A 23,472-nucleotide genomic window follows, 5' to 3' on the forward strand; every position below is an offset into this window, starting at 1 on the left:
TGTGGAGAAAAGGGAACACTCTTGCACTGCTGGTGGGAATGTGAATTGGTTCAGCCACTATGGAGAACAGTATGGAGGTTCCTTAAAAACCTACAAACAGAACTACCATATGATCCAGCAATCCCACTACTGGGCATATATCCTGAGAAAACCAAAATTCAAAAAGAGTCATGTACCAAAATGTTCATTGCAGCTCTATTTACAATAGCCCAGAGATGGAAACAACCTAAGTGCCCATCATCGGATGAATGGATAAAGAAGATGTGGGTCATATATACAATGGACTATTACTCAGCCATAAGGTGGATAGACCTAGAGTCTGTCATACAGAGTGAAGTAAGTCAGAAAGAAAAAGACAAATACCATATACTAACACATATATATGGAATTTAAGAAGAACAAAAAAATGTCATGAAGAACCTAGGGGTAAGACAGGAATAAAGACACAGATCTACTGGAGAACGGACTTGAGGATATGGGGAGGGGGAAGGGTGAGCTGTGACACGGCGAGAGAGAGTCATGGCCATATACACAGTAACAAACGTAAGGTAGATAGTTAGTGGGAAGCAGCCGCATGGCACAGGGATATCAGCTCGGTGCTTTGTGACCGCCTGGAGGGGTGGGATAGGGAGGGTGGGAGGGAGGGAGACGCAAGAGGGAAGAGATATGGGAACATATGTATATGTATAACTGATCCAATTTGTTATGGGGTAGAAACTAACACACCATTGTAAAGTAATTATACCCCAATAAAGATGTTTAAAAAAAAAGAGAGAGAGAACTGTAGGTTACTATCCCTAGAACATAGATATAAAAAAATCCTCAACAAAATATTGGCAAATTGAATTCAAAAATACATTAAAAGATCATACACCACAATTAAGTGGAATTTATTCTAGGATGCAAGGAGGGTTCAATATCCACAAAACAATCAATGATACACCACAGTTACAAACTGAAGAATAAAACTCATGACCATCTCAATAGATGCAGAAAAAGCTTCTGACAAAATTCAACGTCCATTTGTAATAAAAACTTTCAACAAAGTGGGTACAGAGGGAACATACCTCAACCTAATAAAAGCCAGATATGACAAACCTACAGCCAATATCATTATCAACTGTGAAAAGCTGAAAGCATTTCTTCTACAATCAGGAACAAGACAACAATGGCCACTATCGCCACTTTGATTCAACATAGGACTGGAAGCGCTAGCCACAGCAATCAGGCAAGAAAAAGAACTACAAGGCATCCAAACTGGAAAGGAAGAAGTAAAAGTCACAGTTTGCAGATGATACTATATTTACAAAATCCTAAAGATGACAACAAAAAACTATTAGAACTAATAAATTAATTCAGTAAAGTTACCAGATACAAAAGCAATTTTGTGTTTCTTTACACTAACAACAAACTAATAGAAAACAATCCCATTAACAATTGCAACAAAAAGGATAAATATCTCAGAATAAATCTAGGGAAAAGGTGGGAAAAGAGCGCTTCTTCAATAAATGTTGCTGGGAAAACTGGACAGTTACATTCCAAAGAATTAAACTGGACTACTTTCTCACAACCTATAAAAAATAAACTCAAAATGGGTTAAAGACTTGAATGGAAGATGTAAAATCATAAAATTCCTAGAAGAAAACACAGGCAGTATGCTCTTTGACATTGGTCTAAGCAATATTTTTTGGATACGTCTCCTCAGGCAAGAGAAGGAAATGCAAAAATAAACAAATGGCACTACATCAAACGAAAAAGCTTTTGCACCATTAAGAAAACTATTAATAAAATGAAAAGACAGTCTACTAAATCAGAGAAGATCTCTGAAGCAATAATATCTGATAAGGGGTTAATATCCTAAATATACAAAGGTTCCATATAATTCAACGTCAAAACAAAATAAAACAAGCTGATGAAATTATGGGCAGAGGACATAAATAGACATTTTCCAAAGAAGACACAAATGGCCAACAGATGGATGAAAACATGCTCAACATCACTAATCATCAGGGAAATGCAAATCAAGACTACAATGAGATATTACATCATACCTGTCAGAATGGCTGTAATCCAAAAGACAATAAACAATGTGTTGGCAAGGATGTGGAGATAGGAATCCTTGTGCACTGTTGGCAGGAATGTAAACTGGTGCAGCCACTACGGAAAACAGTTTGGATGTCCCTCAAAATTTAAAAAACAGAACTACCATAAGATCCAGCAAGTCCATTTCTGGGTATTTTTCTGAAGAAAACAAAAATGCTATTTTAAAAAGATTCATGCACCCCTATGTTCATTGCAGCATTATTTACAATAGCCAAGATATGGAAGCAACCTAAATGTCCACTGATAGATGAATGTGGCATATATACATTTATAACAGAATATTACTCAGCAATAGAAAAAGAATGAAATCTTGCCACTTGCAATAACATGGATGGACCTAGAGGTTATTATGCTAAGTGAAATAAGTCAGAGAAAGACAAACACCACATGATTTCACTTGCACGTACAATTTAAAAAACAAAACAAACATAACAAAACAGAAAGAGTCATAGATACAGAATACAAACAAGTGGTTGCCAGATAGAGGAGGGTGGAGGAGTGAATAAAATAGGTGAGGGAGATTAAGAGGTACACACTTTTGTCACCAAATAAATGAGTCACAAGGATTAAATGTACAGCATGGGGAATACAGTTAATAATAATATAATAACTTTATATGGTGACTAGACTTATTGTGGTGTTCATTTTGTAATATATAAAAAATATCGAATCACTATGTTGTGTACCAGAAACTAACATAGTGTTGTAGGTCAATTATACTTAAATAAAAAAAAAAAAGAAAAATAATAAATGGGAGACGAACCTCAAAAAAACAAGATAGCAAACAATATTCGTCAAAGTTGCTCAGAGACCCTTTTTTAAAATGTTGGTGTGCCACATGCTAGGACACAGATCCAATTATTAGGGAGTTTACATAGCTTCAGTGTAGCCCTTGTCAGCAAGTGGACTTTACATACATAAAGGATTCATATCAACATAACAATAAGAAAAATAATAAACATTTTGCATCAACTGTGAAATTCTGAAGACGTAAGCTGGAATACTGATCATGATGCTAATTTTTGCTAAATATTTCAAGTTTGGTACAAAGTAGAACTATATTTTTGGGCTTCCCTGGTGGCGCAGTGACTGAGAGCCTGCCTGCCAATGCAGGGGACGTGGGTTTGAGCCCTGGTCTGGGAAGGTCCCACATGCTGCGGAGCAGCTGGGCCCGTGTGCCACAGCTGCTGAGCCTGCGCTCTGGAGCCTGCGGGCCACAGCTGCTGAGCTCACATGCCACAACTACGGAAGCCCGCGTGCCAAGAGCCCGTGTTCCGCAATGGGAGAGACCACTGCAATGAGAAGCCTGCACACCACAATGAAGAGTGGCCCCAGCTTGCTGCAGCAAGAGAGAGCCCACGAGCAGCAATGAAGACCCAGTGCAGCCAAATATAAATAACTAAAATAAATAAATTTAAAAAAAAAGAACTACATTTTTAAAACAAGCATTTGAGATAATTTGTCCTAAAAACAAAAACCTATCTTTATGTGCTAAAATAAAAAAAAATTAAATAGCAGTAATTTTGACTGACTTACAAGTAATAATGTCTTAGATGTGAAAACACTAATTTTAGTATCATACCTCAAGGGTGATAATCTCTCCTTAGTTGTCTTAAAAACCTATTTGTAACAGAAGAAAAGAGTAAATCTTCAAAACGCCAGCAGCTCAAATAAAATTCACTTCCCTCAAAAAATAAAGATTAGTACAGAAATAAATGAAATAGAGATCAGAAAAACAGTAGAGGGAAAAAAATCATTGAAATTAAGAGTTGGTTTTTTGAAAATAATAACATTGACAATCCTTTAACTAGACTACTAAGGAAAACAGAGAGAAAACTCAAATAAGTAAAACCAGAAATGAAAGATGAGACATTACAACTAATGTCAGAGAAATAAAAATATTATAAGAAACAACTATGAACAATTATACACCAACAAATTGGACAATCTAGAAAAAATGGATAAATCCCTAGAAACACAATTTGCTAAAACTGAATTATGAATAAAAATCAGAATAGACCTATAACTAGCATGTAGATTAAATCAGTAATCAAAAACCTCCCAACAAAGAAAAGTCGAGGACCATTCAGCCTCACAAGTAAATTCTACCCAACTCTTAAAGAATTAACGCCAATCCTTCTCAAATTCTTATAAAATATTCAAGAGGAGGGAACACTTCTAAAATCATTTCATGCGGCCAGCATTAGCCTGATACCAAAACCAGAAAACGATACTACAAGAAAAGAAAACTACAGGCCATATCTCTGATGAATATAGACTCAAAAATCCACAACGAAATATCAGCAAACCAAATCCAACATCATATTATGAAAGGTGCAGGGGCTTCCCAGGTGGCGCAGTGGTTGAGAGTCTACCTGCCGATGCAGGGGACATGGGTTCATGCCCTGGTCTGGGAGGATCCCACATGCCACGGAGCGGCTGGGCCTGTGAGCCATGGCTGCTGAGCCTGCGCGTCCAGAGCCTGTGCTCCACAACGGGAGAGGCCACAGCAGTGAGAGGCCCGTGCACCGCAAAAAAAAAAAAGAAAGGTGCATACACCATGACCAACTGGGATTTACCCCTGGAATGCAAGAATGTTTCAACTTATGAAAATTAACTAGTATGATAAACCATATTAACATAACAAATGTTACAAATCACATGATCATCTCAATAGATGCAGAAAAAGCATTTAATAAATATTCAACAACCTTTCACATGATAAAAACATTCTACAAACTAGGAATAAAAAGAAATTACTTCACTATAATAAAGATCATATATAAAAAGCCCACAGCTAACATCATACTCAATGGTGAAAAACTGAAGGCTTTTTCTTTAAGAAAAGAAACAAGACAAAAATGCCCACTCTTGGCATTTCTATTCAACATAGTACTGAAGTCCTAGCCCAGCCATCAGAGAAGAAAAAATAATTAAAGACATCTAAACAGGAAAGGAAAAAGTAGAATTATCTTTGTTTACAAATTCCATGACCTTAAATACAGAAAACTCTAAAGATTACACAAAAGAACTGTTAGAACTAAGAAATAAATTCAGCAAAGTTGCAGGACACAAAAGTCAACGTGTAAAGATCAGTTGCATTTCTATAAACTAATGATGAACAATCCAAAAAGGAAATTAAGAAAACAATTCCATTTACAACAGAGTCAAACACAATAAAATACTTTAGGAATAAACTTAATAAAGGGAGTGAAAAGCTTATACAATAAAAAGTACGAAACACTGCTGATAGAATTTAAAGACGCAAATAAATGGAAAGACACCCTATGTTCATGGATTGGAAGACTTAATATTATCAAAATGCCCATACTATCCAAAGTCACCTACAGATTCAATGTAATCCTTATCAAAATCCCAATGGTAGTTTTTGCAGAAATTGAAAAATTCACCTTCACAATTCATATGGAACTACAAAGACTCCTGAATGCTCCAAATGATATTGAGAAAGAATAACAAATTTAGAATCCTCACACTTCTCCATTTCTAAACATATTTCAAACCCATAGTAATCAAAAAATTATGGTAGTGGTATAAAGACATACATGTAGTCCAATGTAACAGAATAGACAGCCCAGAAACAATCCCATCAACTGATCTTCCACAGGGTCCCAAAAGAACACAAAGGAGAAAAGATAATCTCCTCAACAAATACTACTAGGAAAACTGGATGTCCATGTGAAAAAGAATGCAAGTTCATCCTTAACATACACCATACACAAAAGTCAACTCATCACAGATTTAAATGTTTAAGCTTTGAAACTATGAAACTCCTAGAAGAAACCACAGAGGAAAAGCTTCTTGGCATTGACATTGGCATTGATTTCTTGGATACGACATCAAAACAACAGGTAACAAAAACAAAAATAGAGAAACGGGATTACATAAACTAAAAAGCTTCTGCACAACAAAGGAAACCATCAAGAGAGTGAAAAGGCCACCTACAGAATGGGAGAAAATACCTGAAAACCACATATATGATAAGGGAATAATATTCAAAATATATAAGGAATTCCTAAACTCAAGGGCAAAAAACCCAAATAACCTGATTAAAAAATGGTCAAAGGATCTGAATAAACATTTCTCCACAGACAACACACATATGGTCAACAGGGCTATGAAAAAATGCTCATCATCACTAATTGTCAGGAAAATGTAAATCAAAATCACAAGGAAGTATCATCTCATGCCTGTTAGTATGGCCATTATTAAAAAATATTTTTTTAAAACAACCCAGAAAATAACACATGTTGACATGCATTTGGAGAAATTGGAACTCCTGTGCATTGTTGGTGTAAATTTAAAATGATTCAGCCACTGTGGAAAACAATATAGAGGTTCTTCAAAAAATTTAAAGTAGAACTATCATATGACCTAGCAATTCCACTTCTGGGAACTGAAATCAGGATCTCAAAGACATATCTGCACACCATGTTCACTGCAGTATTGTTCACAATAACCAAGAGGTGGAAACAACATAAATGTCCATGGACGAATGAATGGAAAAAGAAAATGAAGTAAACAATGGAATATTGTTCAGTCATAAAAAAGAGGAAAATCCTGTCATATGCTGTAACACGGATGAACCTTTTACGTTAAGTGAAATCAGCCAGTCACAGAAGGACAAACACTGCTTGTTGCCATTTATGTGAAGTATCTGAGAGAGTCAAACTTATAAAAACAGAGAGTAGAAAGGTGGTTGCTAGGGGCTGGGGAGAGGGGGAAATGGGAGAACTGCTGTTCATGGGGTATTGTTTGTCATGCAAGACGGAAAGTTTCTACAGATCTACTGTACAACATGGTGCTTATAAAGTTTATAATACTGTACTATTCACTTAAAATTTTATTGAGGGAGATCTCACATTATGTTTTTTATCACATTAAAAAGTATTTCCAAGCTTTCCTTTGAGGTGGGAGCTAGAGTCCTATTGGGCCCTGGGACGTGGTTCACTTATTCCAGTCAAGACACAACTTTCCCATCTCCACGCACACAGAGCTAGGGAGGCAGAAGCTCCAGGGACTAGCCTTCAAAGGTCAGAATATATAAACTTGATACCAAACTAATTTCCAGACTTGGGGATTAGAAGAAAGGACCCTGACAGGAAATGGTATGGTCAAACACTTACCCAGGTAACTGGAATACATTTGCAGTGTTAAATACCAGGACTTGAAAGAAAATGTGTTTCTAGATTTAGGTAGGATCTAAATGAAGATAAATAACTAAATAAATGAGGGATAAAACTAATCTATAGTATAAATACCCATTGAAACAAGTGGTACCACAATCTGAACCTGAATAGACAATATGAAGTCTAACTTATCAACTTATATTCAACATTTCTAATTGAATATAATTAGAACACAGCTCATCCACTCCCTCTGATCACATACAGTCACATATACATGTATGTAACCTTTTATATTTATAAAATGTAATATATATACATATATATATATAAATAATTTCCAAAACAATTTTTGCACCAGAAACAAAAAAAAAATCTAAAAGAGAATTTAGATATCAATTAAACAGTCTTTTGGGTGTTTGATGTGGCCTCTTTGTACAAAGTGAATATTTTCTAGGTAACCTGTCTAATTATCACTTCATAAACTTTTACAGGCTTCATTTTTTTGTATCTACTTTTACCTTTTGCAAGTAAAGAACTGTTCCCTTTAGTACAGCATAAAAGGTCTTCCATCCTCGCTTTCCTCTTGGAGCTAGAAAGGGAAAAAAAATTGAAAAATTTTATTTGATGGAAATTTGCGTTTTTCGAAGGAGAACCTAAAAGGTCAACATGGTGATTATGCTTCAATGTTCCTGGTTTATTTGCTACCGAGACTAATAATAATGAGAACTAAAATTTTCTTGAGCCTTACTGTGTAACAGGCAGTATTATCTCATTTAATCCTCACAATAACACTGTGAGGTAGGTACTATTACTCTTGTCTTTTTATAAAACTGAAGCACAGAGAAGTACTCTGCTTATGGTCACATAACTAGGAAGAGGAGAAGCAGGACTCTGAGTCCAAGCAGCAAGGCTCTGCGGTCCGTGCTCCAGTAGAGGTGACTAAAAGACTGAAAAAGCAAGAGGCATATTGGAAATACACATTAATCTAAGGGCTCACGAACCAGAGCCTTCATGGCTTCGTCAAAGTTTCCAGGAATCATAAGAAAAAAGTCCCGGAATATAAAAGGACTCCTCTTGGCCTTTCTCCCAAACATCCACCAGCTGGACTGTAACTTTAATTATTATTACTCCTGTGGCAATTTGTGATACCTCTGCTGCAGATCATGCTGCCCTGTAACATAATTTTTTTTTCCTAAATGTCTCTTTCAGTAGACTGTGAATAACCTGAGAACAGATATCCTTCATCTTCAGAATTCACAGAACCTAGCATAGTGCAAGGCAGACATTAGGCACCTTTATAAAAATTCTCCAAACTAAGTTTCTTCCGGAAGTCCTTATATTTCCTTTATTTATATTTTCCTGGAGTATAAAGTAGAATTTCTCTATTGACTTATATAAAACTTTACAGATTGTCCTAAAGTAAAAGCACAGATTAGCAAAACAGTTTACTAGTTATTCTTAATCTTGATAAAATTAAAATCTGTAACTGGAAAAGGTTATTACCTGAATACCATTTCTCTAATGTCTACCAAATATGCAGGAAGGGCCATTTATTCTTATTCTGTTATCAACTATTTGGCTGTCTTTAACCTGGATGCCTGATTAAATTAGGAAGTGCATTATTCTTAAGTAAATCTTTTAAATCTCCTTTGACTGAAGAATCGTTAGACTTGGAAAGTAGGTGAATAGCCACCTACAGAACACGGGTGCTCCTGCCAACACCATACTGAGATATCCACCTGGCAAAATAGGACTCAAAACATCCACTCTGTAGGTTTCCAGGGGAAATAAAAAAATTTCATCCCATCTGTTTCCATCACGTAAGGTTTTAAAGTGTGTACTCAAAAATAAATGATCAAAAAATGTATGCCATAATCTTCTTTTTTTAAAAAAATTTATTTATTTTATTTATTTATTTTTGGCTGTGTTGGGTCTTCGTTGCTGCACGTGGGCTTTCTCTAGTTGCGGCGAGCAGGGGCTACTCTTTGTTGCGGCGCGGGGGCTTCTCATTGTGGTGGCTTCTCTTGTTGTGGAGCATGGGCTCTAGGAGTGTGGGCTTCAGTAGCTGTGGCTCGTGGTCTCAGTAGTTGTGGCTTGCAGCTCTAGAGCGCAGGCTCAGTAGTTGTGGCACACAAGCTTAGTTGCTGCGCGGCATGTGGGAACTTCCTGGACCAGGACTCAAAGCCTTGTCCCCTGCGTTGGCAGGTGGATTCTTAACCACTGCGCCACCAGGGAAGCGCCATAAATATATATATATATATATATATATATATGAAATAAATGTTGACTGCCTTTTTCAATAGATGTCAAATTCTGATCTGGGCCATGTGAGAGCAGGGCACACAGAAGTGGCCCCGGGCTGCAGGAGCTGCTGCAGAGCAGGACAGAGGCAGTGGTGTGGTGGAGGTACCTGCTGGAAGGCAGACCAGCTGGTCTTTAGACCTTGTCTCAAACCTCTCCTCTCACCCACTAACCCTAATTCGGTAACTCCCGACCAGTCTCCCAACCTCTCAGGACTTCAGCTGCTTCATTTTAAAATGTGGATAATTCATATAACTTAAGGCAAAGCACTGGCTAATGCTGGAGAAGAACTTAGAGAAACCCTTCTGTTTTCTATAGGAGGAACACAGGTCCTGGATTTGAAAGGCTTTCCCCAAAGCCCTAAAACTAATTTAGTGGCATCTTGAGATTCCTTCAGTTTAAAGATTTACAAATCTAATTTTCTGCTTTTCAAGTAGAAATCTATTAATCTGTTACCAAGGTTGTTGCCCCAGTATCATAACCCTGCCCCTCCCTCAAATGCAAACCAACTTATCTAAGTTTCAGGAGGAAGCTGCAAGGAGAAAAAGAAGAACTGGTCAGAACCAACTAAGCCCAAGATGGGGGAAGATTTGACTTCCAGTGACCTTGAGCCAGATTAGCTAATCGACACACCCAATGACACCAGGATAGTTGACAACTGCCATGACAACAACTGGAAAAGCCCATACAAGGACTGAAGAGGAGTGTTGCATCAGGTCCGGATCCAAACCACACCTCTATTCATGAATATTCCTCCCTCTCTTTCCAATTCCCACCCTTTCACCTGGACCCTCCTATGTACATTGTGTCTCTGCCCGAATTGGGTTGAGAAGTTGATTTGGGAACCGAGTTCTGGCTTCTTTCCATTCTTTGGCCATTGAATAAAGGCTGTGCTGTCCCAGGCTCTTCATTGGTTTCATTAGTGGCTGTGTGAATCCGAGCAGAAAAAGAACCTCCTTGACGGAGACAAGGAGTCTCCACCCGGGTTAGGACCCCAGTGTGGGTCTAGTCCACCAATTTGGTAACAAATTTGTGTACATGTTCACAAAAACTTTTAACAGATCTTCATCTTTACCACACTAAGCCTCCTAGAAATGGATCCGAAAGATCTCTCCAACCAAACTCTGATCGCAAGTCACCTGTGGGTGACCAATGCTGAGTCAGGGAGCATTAACCCTGTGTGCCATGCTCTATTTTTCCAGCTCCCACAGAAGTGTAAAACTTAATCTTGTTTTTGGTCAATTATAACTTAGTTGTTTTACGCACACCACAATGTTAAAAATAAGACACTAGTATTACCTCCATTTTACAGTGGAATTCAGGGAAGAAAGGGACCACTGTGCACTAAACAGGATGGGAAGGCTGTTGAGGCAGCCTCAGCGGCCCTGATTTTAAAGCCACACACACACAGTGTGGCTATGGCTTTTGCACCCTCAGTGAGGCTTGCCATGTGAAACACAAGGGCTGGACCCCACTGAATGAGGAGGATTGTCCCTCATAATGACAACTGTAGAGGGAGTTAAATCTGACATCATAGCACATTCATTATTAAGTACAGAAGGCTGGGGAAAGAGCTATAACTGTAGTTACATAATGAACATGGTGGAAGGAATCAGTGAAGTTACTGACTGGAAACTGGATGTATCCTACTGCAAGGCTCTAACTACAAGGGTGGTAGCAGGTTGGTAGGTAGATGCATTTAAACAAATATCTGGGTGCCTACTGTGAAAAGGTGTTTGCCAAACTTGATCAAAAGATACTGTTTTGTGTACTAGACTACGCTTCCACGGCTATTTTTAACATGCATACCCAGAGTCCAAAGACTGCTTTCCTTCTTCTTGAAAATAAAAGAATCTTGGTGTATTTTAACTCATCAACTGTCTCCAACCTTACATGATAACAGTGTCTATTACTTTTGTCTTGTTTAATACTACTGAAGTAGACATTTTGTATAAATTGCCACTGTCTGCTTAGATTTTCCCTCATGTTTACTATAATATTACCTTTATTTGTTACTTCTGTAACTCAGGTTGTTTTTGGAGGCCATTTTCAACTACTTATTGAAATCTATACTTAGAAGTTCTTTTAGTGAGGGTCTTTTGGTGGCAAATCTTTTTCTGTTTTTCTTCATATGAAAATGTCTTTATTTCATAAAAAATTCTAGGGACTTCCCTGGTGGCACAGTGGTTGAGAATCTGCCTGCCAATGCAGGGGACACAGGTTCGAGCCCTGGTCTGGGAAGATCCCACATGCCACGGAGCAACTGAGCCTATGCGCTACAACTACTGAGCCTGTGCTCTAGAGCCCATGAGCCACAACTACTGAGCCCATGTGTCACAACTACTGAAGCCTGCGCACCTACATCCCATGCTCCACAACAAGAGAAGCCACCGGCATGAGAAGCCCAAGCACCGCAAAGAACAGTAGCCCTCGCTCGCCACAACTAGAGAAAGCCCGTGCGCAGCAACAAAGACCCAATGCACCCCAAAATTAATTAATTAAAAAAAAGTCTAGGTGGACAATTACCTTTTCTCATGAAGACATTACTTCATGTTGTTTACGTACAGGTTTCTTCACGTTTATCCAGCTCTGGGCTTCGCAGGTATCACTTCCAAACACTTGTAGTCATCATATGTTTGAATACTGCCTCTCCATTGTCTCCGCTATTGAAACTTCTGATACTCTAACTTCTCAGTCTACCCCACAGGCGGCTTCACTGCTCCTTCATACTCTGTCTTTTTGTCCTCTGTGCTAAAAGCTGGTAGTTTTATCTCCAGTACTCCTTGGGCACCCAGATCCACAGACGCCCTGAGGGATTAGCAGTCCCAGGGCTAGCTCACTTCCTAGATTTGTACTCATTTCCCTTTCATTGTTACAGGTTCATCCACTCATTTAAAAGGTGTTTAAAAATATTTTAATCACTTTTAGATGTTTCATAATGTACGAGTTTTGGAATTTGTAGGCCATCATGTTGCCAAAAAAGAGTTTCTCATTTTTTCTTTTCTTTTGAAGAATTCATTCACAAATTTTATCATCTAGAATTCATTTGAAGCAGGATAAGGAGATAGGAGCGGAGGACAGGATGAGAGAAACTAGAACAAGGAAGGAGGCTGTTACAATCGCCCACATGAGAGAAAAAGCCCAAAATATGGATAGAGGTGCACAGTAAAGACAAAGAACTGGAAAGAAAGGGGAAGGCAGCAGTGCTAACTGAGCACTTATACTACAGTGCTCTGAGCACTGGGCAAGCATTATAAACGTTCTATTTGATCCAAATGATCCTTTCAGTTAGGCATCACTGCCTCTATTTCACATTGATGTCTCCATTATAACTACATCTGCAGCTCTGAGAGGTGGTGTAAGCTACTGAGGGGGCTACCTACATACGGATTTCAAAGCTACTGTCTAGTGCAACTCGGAGGAGGAAACATGTTCTATGGATACATTAAGGGGAAACTCTCCAGGTGACAATCCTTTGCAATAGTCAGGCGTACTACTCCAGTGAGGTAAGCACAGACGGCAGGGAATGAGAAGATAGGACAGCAGGGGAATGCAAGTCAGGTGTGTTCTCTGATCTCGCTGATGCCTTCAGAAGCACCCCTGCTCATGGCGATGCAGCTCAGAACTGAGCCACGATCCTGTGTCTGCCCCCTAGCTCACCCAGCATTTTGCAGAGTAATAAGGCTAATAGCAGTAATAATTGTAGCAGTAGTGATAGCATCAGCTAACATTTATCGAGAACATACTGTTTTAAGCACTGTTCCAAAACTGGATGTGTGTTAACTAAAGCCCACAACTCTGTGAGGAGCCACTTCTATATTCTTCATTTTACAGATGTGGACTCTGAGACTTCACTAACCTGCAGCACTAGGCTCCCCATCGCACTGGCCACTTTTACTCTGGTTTGTATGCAGGGAAAGAGCAGTCAAACTAGACTCATCCACACTGAGTTGGTTGACTCTGAGATATAGGGGTGATATTCAAAGTAAAACAAGAAACAAAAAAGTCAACAGGCCTCTGTGACTTTTTACACCACACACACAACACATTTCTGCAAAAGAGAAATTCGCAGCTGTTCCAAACCTGAGCAGTAGTGAAACTATCATTAAATCTTCAATATTATAAACCAGTTCTTATTAATATTCTGATCTTATCTTTATTATACATTTGAAGAAGTCTTCTTGAAAATATGAAGTACAATGAACAATATTTTGGCTTCAGTTACTACCATTGATCTTTAAAAAATAGTTAAATGCACAACTGAGAATGAAAGCACAGCCTGTCACCCTTCTTTCATAAAGAGGAAGGTATAAAATATTCCTGAGCAATGAAATATTCAGTAAAGAGTAATGATGGATATATGCCAGAAAATAAAGATATTTATTTTTTTAATTCACCAAAAGGTATAAGCCTCATGCAAAGGTTTTTATTTGCATGCTATACTCTCCAACTTTAATTTCTTCTGAACCAAACTGGGAACAGATTGCGTTTAAGATCTTACTGTTCCAATTTTTCTATTTTCATCAAAATCTTGGCCTGTTTTTGAACACTCCTCACTGTGGGTTCCCTGATTATCTACTTTTTCCTTTTCTTCAAGTTTAATATCAGAAAGACTTAAGAAGCATAGAAAGACATAGTATGGACAGATGTCTATTTTTTCTTTTAATACACAAACCTTTCTTTCCTGTCTGTTGGCCTGAAAAATATTCTTCCATCGCTCCAGTAAAGTGACAAAAATATCATTTTTTCCCCAAATGGTAGAGAAGGTCAGTAAGCCATATCCACACTAATTAGAAACAATTCTTAAGTTATGGCCTGAAAGCTAACAATGGAGATCCTGCCAGGCTAGGAAACAAGGGAAATGTGAGGATGTAATAAGCTCCATGTAAAATACCTTCAATTTCTCTATGTTAATTGGAGAAAGACATTTAAAATATAATGCCACACCACCGAGGGCATTCCAAAATAAATCTAACACCTTGCTGAACTTGGAAACAAAGATGTGCTCAGCAAAAGCCCTTTCTACACTGTACAATTGGGACATGTCTGTACGAGGTTTGTAAAAGGCACAAGACATTTCTAAAGTTTAATTCCCTAGTGACAGCATCTGAAAACTGGGCAAAATTCTTAAAGTATCTCTATTATAGGATGAAGAGATATGCTACCTTAGTAGGAAGCAAGCTCTTCAATTCTACGTCACTGAGGCAGCTGAAGGTGCACCCCAGGCAGGGGGAGTTTGCTTTCTATGACTGGTATGCAAAGGATTTAGATAAATTCATGGATGACAGCTCTTCCTACAAATCATTATGTGAAGTTAACAGTAATCTTTGTATATTTATCCCTAACTTCCTTTCATAAAATATTCTCAGGCACCACCATAAGAAGTACCATTAAATCTTAGTTGAGTAACTGAGACACTCAGATTACTGCTTGAAGCAATGGAATCCCAGCTGCGCACAACAGAAGTTACCTTTGGGAGAAAACTCACACAATATTAAGTAACTCATAGTGTTAATTATCTCCAGGTTTATAACAGAGTGGTAGAAATAAAACAGTACTATTACTATCTTATATTTCTAAATCATTGACCTTTGAAACATTTAAGGCAATTTACACATTTAAAAAAAATCACTTAATCTTTATAATCTTTCTCTTTACGACTGGAAGCTGTTACCTGCAGTCAACTCTCTTTTATAAAAGGAAAAACTGGGGCAGCCTTACAGGAACTAGAAGTACAACCTATACAGATTGCTTTTCCCTGAAAAACATTTCCTTCTTTTTATAATAGAAATAGGTTTACATCACTGGTAGAGAACAGAACATGAAACACCAGAGAGAATTGGAAGAATATGCTCCCCAGGATGCCCCTGGCAGGATGATGTTCACTCTGGATGTGATTCTATTCCTTTAAGAAGTCAAGACTCTTACCCTAAATTGATCTTTCTGGAATGGCAGAAAGTACTCTGGACCAAGAACCAGGAAACTTGGATTTTATTCATACCCTGCTGTCTACTATTTCTCTGACTTTCAACAAGTTGCCTAACATCTCTGGTTATAAATCTATAAAATGACACTACAACATACAATAATTACTTTACAGTGTTGTTTCATAAAGGTTATTAGGACACAAACCCTACCACTAAACAGTTCACATTAACAGTGAAACTTAATACAACATGATAAGTTGTATAAACCAAATTACCGGTAGCATGGCACTAACCGAAAGCAACCACAGTGGAGGTTTCAAGCAGGTAAAGAGAGGAGGAAGTCACTAATTCTACCCATGTGTAGGGTTTACAAGTCAGAGAAGGTTCTAAATGAGGATTTCGTTTTCAGCAGATAGAAAAGGGGGGTTTTCTTTGGCCCTCCACCTTCTCTACAGTATATCTGGACTAAGAGACTGAATCAAAACATGGATCTCAATTACAGAAGACTCATAATACTGATCACCACCATCCTTTATCAGGATGGCCTCTGGACAAAAGCCAACATAGTATTTTCCACAGAGAGCACATGATTTGAAATTCTGGTTTCACCTGAGTGACCTTGGGCAAGTCAGCCTCCCCATGCGTCACTTACTGTCTCTGTAAAACAATAATAAAATGCTACCTACACCTCATAGGGTTATTCTGAAAATCAGATGAGTTAATATATGTGAATCTTTTAAAAGTGTATTTTTTATTGTTAGGGATACTGTCTTCTAAAAGAAAATGCATCCAATTTCCATGCTAAAACACAAAGACTTACTTTTTAAACATCATTCATGTATTCAGAAATTTTTCTTTGTTAAAGTCAATATTTTGAGAAGAACCCCCACCCCGGCCCCAGACATTCCTGATGCATTTTTAATAGAAAAGGGGTAACCTTTCACCCTTAATTTAATTGGGGGGAGGATGGAGTACAGCACATTCATTAACATATTTATTGTTTCTGTTTTGTCCCAGGTCCTGTGCTGTCTTGACATTGGATATATCAAACATGAATGCAAACAGTAAAAGCGAACAGTGGGAGGAGGAACAAAAGCTGATGCAGAAATTTTTACCCAAGTAATAAGCCATAAAAATGTACAAACCCAACTTGTAAACAAATACCTTCCTCCACTCAGCTAGGAGATGGTTTCACAGCTAGCCATTGCTAGAAGTACAGGGAGAATGTAAAGGACTTGTGCTGAGGTTGGAGAAGAGGGCAGGACATAATAAGAACATATCATCATGAGCTAAGGTTACGGGAAAAGTGTGCAGGCAGCGAGAAAGACAAAAATAACCCAGAAGATATAGCTATTTTTTCAGGAAAAACAAATACTAGAGTCATATAAACCTTTTTAGCATTTTGACAGAGGAACATCCCACACATTTTCTTGGCTGCTGCTTTCCCAGATACCAGCATGACCTCTGCCCCTTCACTTCAATCAGGTCGCTGCTCAGATGTCACCTCCCCCAGGGCTTCCTCTCCTCCCCTTGCCTTATTTTTCTCTGGATCACTTAACAGTCACCTGAAATACCACCTATTTATTATTGAGCTCCCCCTATACTAGAATGGAATCTGCAAACAAGTACTATTTGTTACTGTGTCCAGAGAACAGATTAAAAACTCGAAAAAGAAGTAAAGCATCAGATGTCCTAAATAGGCATGTAGATGAGGCAACTCAACAAACACTGAAGATAATTTTTTTAAAAAGTGTCTCCATCATTTAGGTGAAATACATTTGAAAACTCAGATTGGTTAAAGAGCAAAGAAGAGGCAGGACAAAATTTTCATACAGATTATTTCAACAAGAGGATGTTGGATATGGAAATAGGATATCAGTAAAGACCCAGGCTCATAAGGAACAAACACAGCTTGACAAATTGCTATGGGTTTTCAATAATTATTAAAGAATGGACATCTGTGGAAAGGGACTTTAAATTCTAGGAAACAAACACCATCCCATAATTCTTTTTTTTAAAAATTGACATATAATGACATGTAACATTATGTTAGTTTCAGGTGTACAACATGATTCAATATTTGTCTATACTGCAAAATGGTGACCACTGTAAGTGTACTTAACATCTATCACCACACATTGCTGCAGTTTTTTTCTTGCGATGAGGACTTTTAAGATCTACCCTCTTAGCAACTTTCAATTATGTAATACAGTGTTATTAACCATAGTCAACATGCTCATAATTCTTATAAACTGAAGGAAGATGCTGGAGAACTTGCTATTTTAATAACCACCTTAAAAAGTTGGACAATAGCAAAATGTTACTGAAGTTCAATAACTTCATTATATGTGAAAGGTATGAACACTGAACTCCAAGAAAATCAAGCATACTATGTTTTTTCATAAGTTTTTGAGCAATTTACAGGATTCATTATCAAACTTACAGAGAGGAACATACTAAAATAAAATGTAAGGGTAAATTATTACAGTCTATCTGAGGAACGCAGGTAACTGCTAAATCAGATAAGCCTGAATCTGGCTCATCAAGTGACACCAAATCAAGTTTCTTCAACTTCACAAGCACCTTATGACCAATAAACTTTAGAGTCTAAGATGCTACTGAGCATGCATTTCTACAAATAGAATTCAAGTAGGCTACCTTAATTGTAAAATAGCCCAAGCCCCATTGGCACCTTTAACACGCCCCTGGGCAAAAGCTACTACAGGTCAACAAAAATAATTCCTAGTGGCAAGGAAGAGCAGCCTGCAGACAGAGCCTGTTCTCAGGGAAGATGACAGCAGTCTGACTGTTTTACCCCAAACTTAGGAGCTTCAGGAGAGACTGCCAGCTCCCCTTTCTAAAACACGGTTCCCAACCCTTCCTACAAGACCGCTGACACAGATGCCAGAAAACAGCCCACTACCATGAACTGCATCTGAAGTGATGCCACCATGTGTGTAACTCTTAGCTTTTCCATGTCAGGCCAACCTCTTCCATTTGTTTAGACTGCCAGTGCTTGGAAGAGCTTCACCCCTTCCCACCTTGGGACTTCCCACCTTGTAACCAGGACTGCATTCCTAAGAGGACTGCAACAAGCAGCCTTGATACAAATTACTAAGTGCTGCTAAAACAACATGAAACATTTGTCAACGATCCCCATCCCCAATTTATTTATAGTAAGCACAGTACCACAACAGCCATTAGCAGATTTTTAAAAGGGAGGTTTAATACCCACCACCTTATCATAAGTCATCTTAAAAAAGAGACAACAGGCCCCCAAATGGAGTCACTTGTGTTCAGCCCACCTCACCAGACCGAGGCTTAATAACTAACTTTATTGCAGTAATTGCAGTACAACCTCCTCCAGGAATGGTCTTAACCAACTAGTCTGGAAGTTTCTTGTCAGCAGCAATGAGGAAATCTGCTACACAGGCCCTTTCCATACCCCAGAAGAAGATGAGGTGACCACTCTCCCCTTTTCCCTTCCCTCCTGCCTATAAAAGCCTTGACTTTGTACGGCTCCTCCAAGCTCCTCTCTGCTTGCAAGGTGGGATGCTGCCCAATTGAATGATGGTTTAATAAAGCCAATTATATCTTTTAAATTTATTTTATTGCATTTTTTGTTATTTAACAGTCAATTTTTATTGGTAATCATGCTTAAGTGTTTGTTATACCTTTTTCCATTTGTCTTTATTTTGAAAACATTTTACTATATTTTAGACATCATTATATCTCATTAGGCCTTTAAATATTCTATTGCATTGATGTTATATTTTAAATAACAAATGTTTAACATAAAACACTGATTTTCCTTGATAATGTAAGTTATATTCATCCAGTGTCAATGGCAAAAAATTTCAAAGTAAATAAAAAATATGGAAAATAACAGAAAAAACCACCCATAGAAAAAGTATGTAAAATCACCAGTCTAACCACCAGAGAGCATTTCAGTATATAAGCTCCTAATCATTTTACTACGCACACATCTGCCACAAAATTGGGATATCATACTTATTTCCTTTAAACATTTCTACTTATATATATGTCATTTTAAAAATGACTGCAAGAGTGACACTGTATCGCTCTTGCTGGTCATTCAGCTGTTTCCAAGATGATGATGGCAATAACACTGCTGCTGCTGCTAATATTACCTAAAATAATAACTAAGCTCTTAAATAACAATTAGGTTCTTTCTATGTGCCAGACACTGTGCTAATAAGCACCTTAAGGTGGCAATCTCACCTTTGAGGCTTTTGCATTACCTATTTCCCTCACTGGAATACTCTTATATACGCCATTTGTATCCAAAGATGTTATGGACTTCCTTTTGCAATTCAGCTTTCAGCTGAATGACACCTGCTCAGGTATATCCCCTCCCTCTCCTTATTTCGCATCAAGAGTGAATGGACTGGCACACAGCTGGTGCTCGAAAGAATTTCTACTTTGCAGCCAATTAAGCCGACTGTGCTCTTTTCCCCATGGGGGCCTGGTGTGCAGTGGCTGCAAACAACAGGCTCCTTGGTAGTGTAGTGTATGAGCCTGTTGCCAGTATGGGTTGCCCTAAGGGATGTTGGATTCAGCCCTTTCCAGTGGACATTTGTGACTGGTATGCTGTCCCCAGTTGAGGCTCCAGACAGGTATGTGAGGTGCCTTTGGAAAGCTCCAGGGTGCAATGGCCAGGGTCCACATTGGCCAAGTCATGATGTCCATCTGCACCAAGCTGCAGAACAAGGAGCATGTGACTGAGGCCCTCCTCAGGGCCAAGTTCAAGTTCCCTGGCTGCTAGAAGATCCACATCTCCAAGAAGGGGGGATTTACTAAGTTTAATGAGGATGAATTTGAAAGCATGGTGGCAGAAAAGCGGCCCATCCCAGATGGCTGTGAGGTCCAATACATCCCTAATCGTGGCCCCTGGACACATGGCGGGCCCTGCACTCGCGAGAGCCTTGGCACTGTCCCCTCCCTACTTGCCCACCAATAAATTCTACTTTCTTGTCCAAAAAAGAAAAAAAAAATTCTAAAATGAATCAATGATCTATCTAGTTTCAAAGCTCAAATTCTTAATTCTGTACTATCCAGTGATAAAATTTTGGTACATAAATTTCCATCACCATAATTATTTCCTTTAGGAAACCAGTATTGCATTTTTAATTTCAAATTTACATCAGGTTACTGAAGACTTTGATAAACTGTAATAAACAAACATAGAGAAATGAGATTATTTTCTTCTTTCTCCTAAATTTTAACTATACTGAAAATATAAATAGAATGAGTCAACAGTACAAACAGAATAATTTCTAAAAATCAGATGTAGTGAAAACTGTGCATTCTTCTTTCAGAAAGAAATATTCAGATTCTGAACAGAGTTTTTTTGGTGCTAAAAGATTATAGTTTCTATTCCACATTCCTTGTCAAAAGTATTGCTTCTGAGAATGGTGGGTGACCTCTTTTAACCAACACTAATGAAGGAAAGGGTGGATTTTAAATGAAAGACAGGAGCCATCAAAATGGAACTTAAAAACCTAAAACTTATTTAGTCTAAATGTAGAATTGTGAAGAGGCACTCCTCATCGAACACAGATAAAATGCCACCAGAACTAGACCGCCACCAAACTCCTACTTGAGGACTCAAATGGCCACCCTCATGGCACTGCTCTTTGGCCTTGTGTCAAAGGGCTTCATTATACAACCCTGCTGCCACAGAACAGCAAAGTGGCAAGAAGGGGGAACTTAGCCTAGTTTTAAAATAATTGCTTTGCTTTGCCTCCACTTAAAGAGTCTTTCTCTAATAGGAGGAGACACTGTCTTCTGGGGAAAAAATATTCCACTTTTATTATCTCTTAATTACAGTGTCGCTGTTCCCAGTGTTATACAATAACAAAGAATTCTGCCTGCAGTGCCATTATAAACTCTATTTTCAGTAAGTGTGACTCAGAATATCATCTACTCTCTCAAATTTGACATGTGGGACTGAATTTTCAAAACTTTCACTGACAGGCAATGTGTAAACCCCTCTAAAGTGAGTGAAACCCCCTAACCTTCTCAAGACACTACTCAACACTCCTTACATCCAAAGCGTTTAAAATGAGATCTAAAATGTGAAACAAATATGGCTCCCACACCCTTAAAAAGCAATTAACATTTCAATATTTCAGATAGAAACAGATCTCAGGTGGGTAAAATCAATGAAGGATCTATAGTGGAAGTGTGATTCAAATATTTCAAAATTACTAAAGTGGTATGTCCACATAATTAGCTTCTTTGATTCACTTCTTCCCAACTCCTCCAATACCAGCTTCCAAAAGAAACCACTTTTTAACATTTACTGTTTCTCGGGGTAGTTAATTTGCATCATATCCCTAAACAATGTGCTGTGATAATAGATTGTAAAATTCTCTATTGATTTTCTGCTGTGAGAGATGAGGACTAGCAAATGTGACTGCTCCATTCCACCTGCCCAGTACATTTGTATGGCTTTTTATCTGCATCTTATTTGTTGTCCCAGTAGTTTTAAGAGCATGCTAACAACATTATTTCCTGCTTCTTGGGTATTAGGTAGTCCCTTTCCACTTCTCTCTAAGAGCAGCATGATGGCTCTATCCCTGTTTCCCTTGGGCTCTCCCCTCTCCACTTTTACACCCCAAATTCTTTCACCTGTATTCTTACAGGGTCAAGGTGGACAATATTTACATTCCATTGTGTAACCATAATTAAATCTTTTACATTTCTAAATGTGAAAAACAAAAAAAACAAAATTTTATTATTGTGGTGAAGGTTTAAAATATTACGAGGTGAATACCAATTTTGGGGTTTTCGGTTTTATAATTATTATTTTTCTTGCACAGCCTTCAAGAAAAATACCAACTGCTTCTAAATTTCCCATGCAATCAGGTGTTCTATCAAGTTTTAAAAATTTTATAATGAAACGTTAAGAGATCAGAAGGCTATCAAGAGCAAGAAACATATGTGTACCTAATTTTTTAAAATTGTCAATATAGTTGAATTGCTAGGTACTCCTCACTGACTGCATGTTCTTCCCCTTGCCAGAGGTAACCACTAAGCCACATTTAATGATTCCTATGTGGATGTGTTCCTATTCAAAATAGTGCTGTGTTGTATGCTTTAAGATGTTACCATATATGCACATTCTTCTGCAAGTTGCTTTCTTTCATTAAACATTACCTTTTGTGAGAGTCATTCATGTTAAAAATTGTAACTCTAGTTACTTGCTTTTCACTGTTACATAGTTTTCTACTATATGAATATATGAAACCTTTCCAATCTCTTATTAAGGGCCATTTAGGTTGTTTTATTTTGATCTAACATAATGTTGCTATGAACAATCCCCTCCTTGTAAAATGGCAAGAGTTTCTGTAGATACGTACCTAGGACTGGGTTAACTGAGACACAGGTGTAGGCTCTTCCAACTTTATTGATTATTGCCAACTGTCTTCCAAAGTGGTGATACCACCGACACTCACATGCACGGGGTGGAAGAGTGCTCACTGCTCTAAAATCCTTGCCAGCATTTGGTATTATCACTCTTTCAAATTCTGGCCAATGAGACATACGTGAAATGATATCTCACTGTGTGTTTAATCTGAATATCCTTGATTACTGGAGGCTAAGTATCTCCTCATATATATTTATGGATCACTGCAATTTATTTTTCTGTGAATGGTCTGTTCCAACTGTTGTCCATTTTTCTGTTATGTCGTCTTTCTAATTAATTTAAGATTCCTTTACACACACACACACAATACTAATCCATTATTAGTAATATAATATGCTACAAAGTATCTTCTCCCATACTGTGGATTATCTTCTAACTTTTTAAAAGAGGAGTCTTCACATTAATGTAATCATATACAGCAATATATCCTTTCACTGTTTTTGTTTTTCTAAATCTTAAGAAAGCCTTCTCTACCCAAAGGTCATTAAGATGTTGCTTCACATTTTGATCTAAACATTTTAGATTTTCTCTCTCAAATGTT

The 23,472-nt window shown here is 37.9% G+C and overlaps 1 protein-coding gene and 1 non-coding gene across 3 annotated transcripts in view; one reads left to right on the forward strand and one right to left on the reverse strand.

Annotated features, from left to right (window-relative positions):
• Nucleotides 1–23,472, reverse strand: part of PSD3 (pleckstrin and Sec7 domain containing 3) — a 557,682-nt gene that overhangs the window by 69,363 nt on the left and 464,847 nt on the right. For both annotated transcript variants that reach the window (XM_024765145.1, XM_024765144.1), the window contains exon 12: nucleotides 7,769–7,839. In XM_024765145.1, coding sequence (XP_024620913.1) covers nucleotides 7,769–7,839 — 71 coding nt within the window. The remainder of the gene's footprint in view (nucleotides 1–7,768; nucleotides 7,840–23,472) is intronic.
• LOC112413253 (small nucleolar RNA SNORA70) lies at nucleotides 19,922–20,060 on the forward strand. The gene has a single exon (XR_003005929.1). It is a non-coding gene; the product is annotated as a small nucleolar RNA SNORA70 (small nucleolar RNA).

Source organism: Neophocaena asiaeorientalis, unplaced genomic scaffold (assembly GCF_003031525.2).
Source record: "Neophocaena asiaeorientalis asiaeorientalis breed wild unplaced genomic scaffold, Neophocaena_asiaeorientalis_V1.1 scaffold14, whole genome shotgun sequence".
Taxonomy (NCBI): domain Eukaryota; kingdom Metazoa; phylum Chordata; class Mammalia; order Artiodactyla; family Phocoenidae; genus Neophocaena; species Neophocaena asiaeorientalis.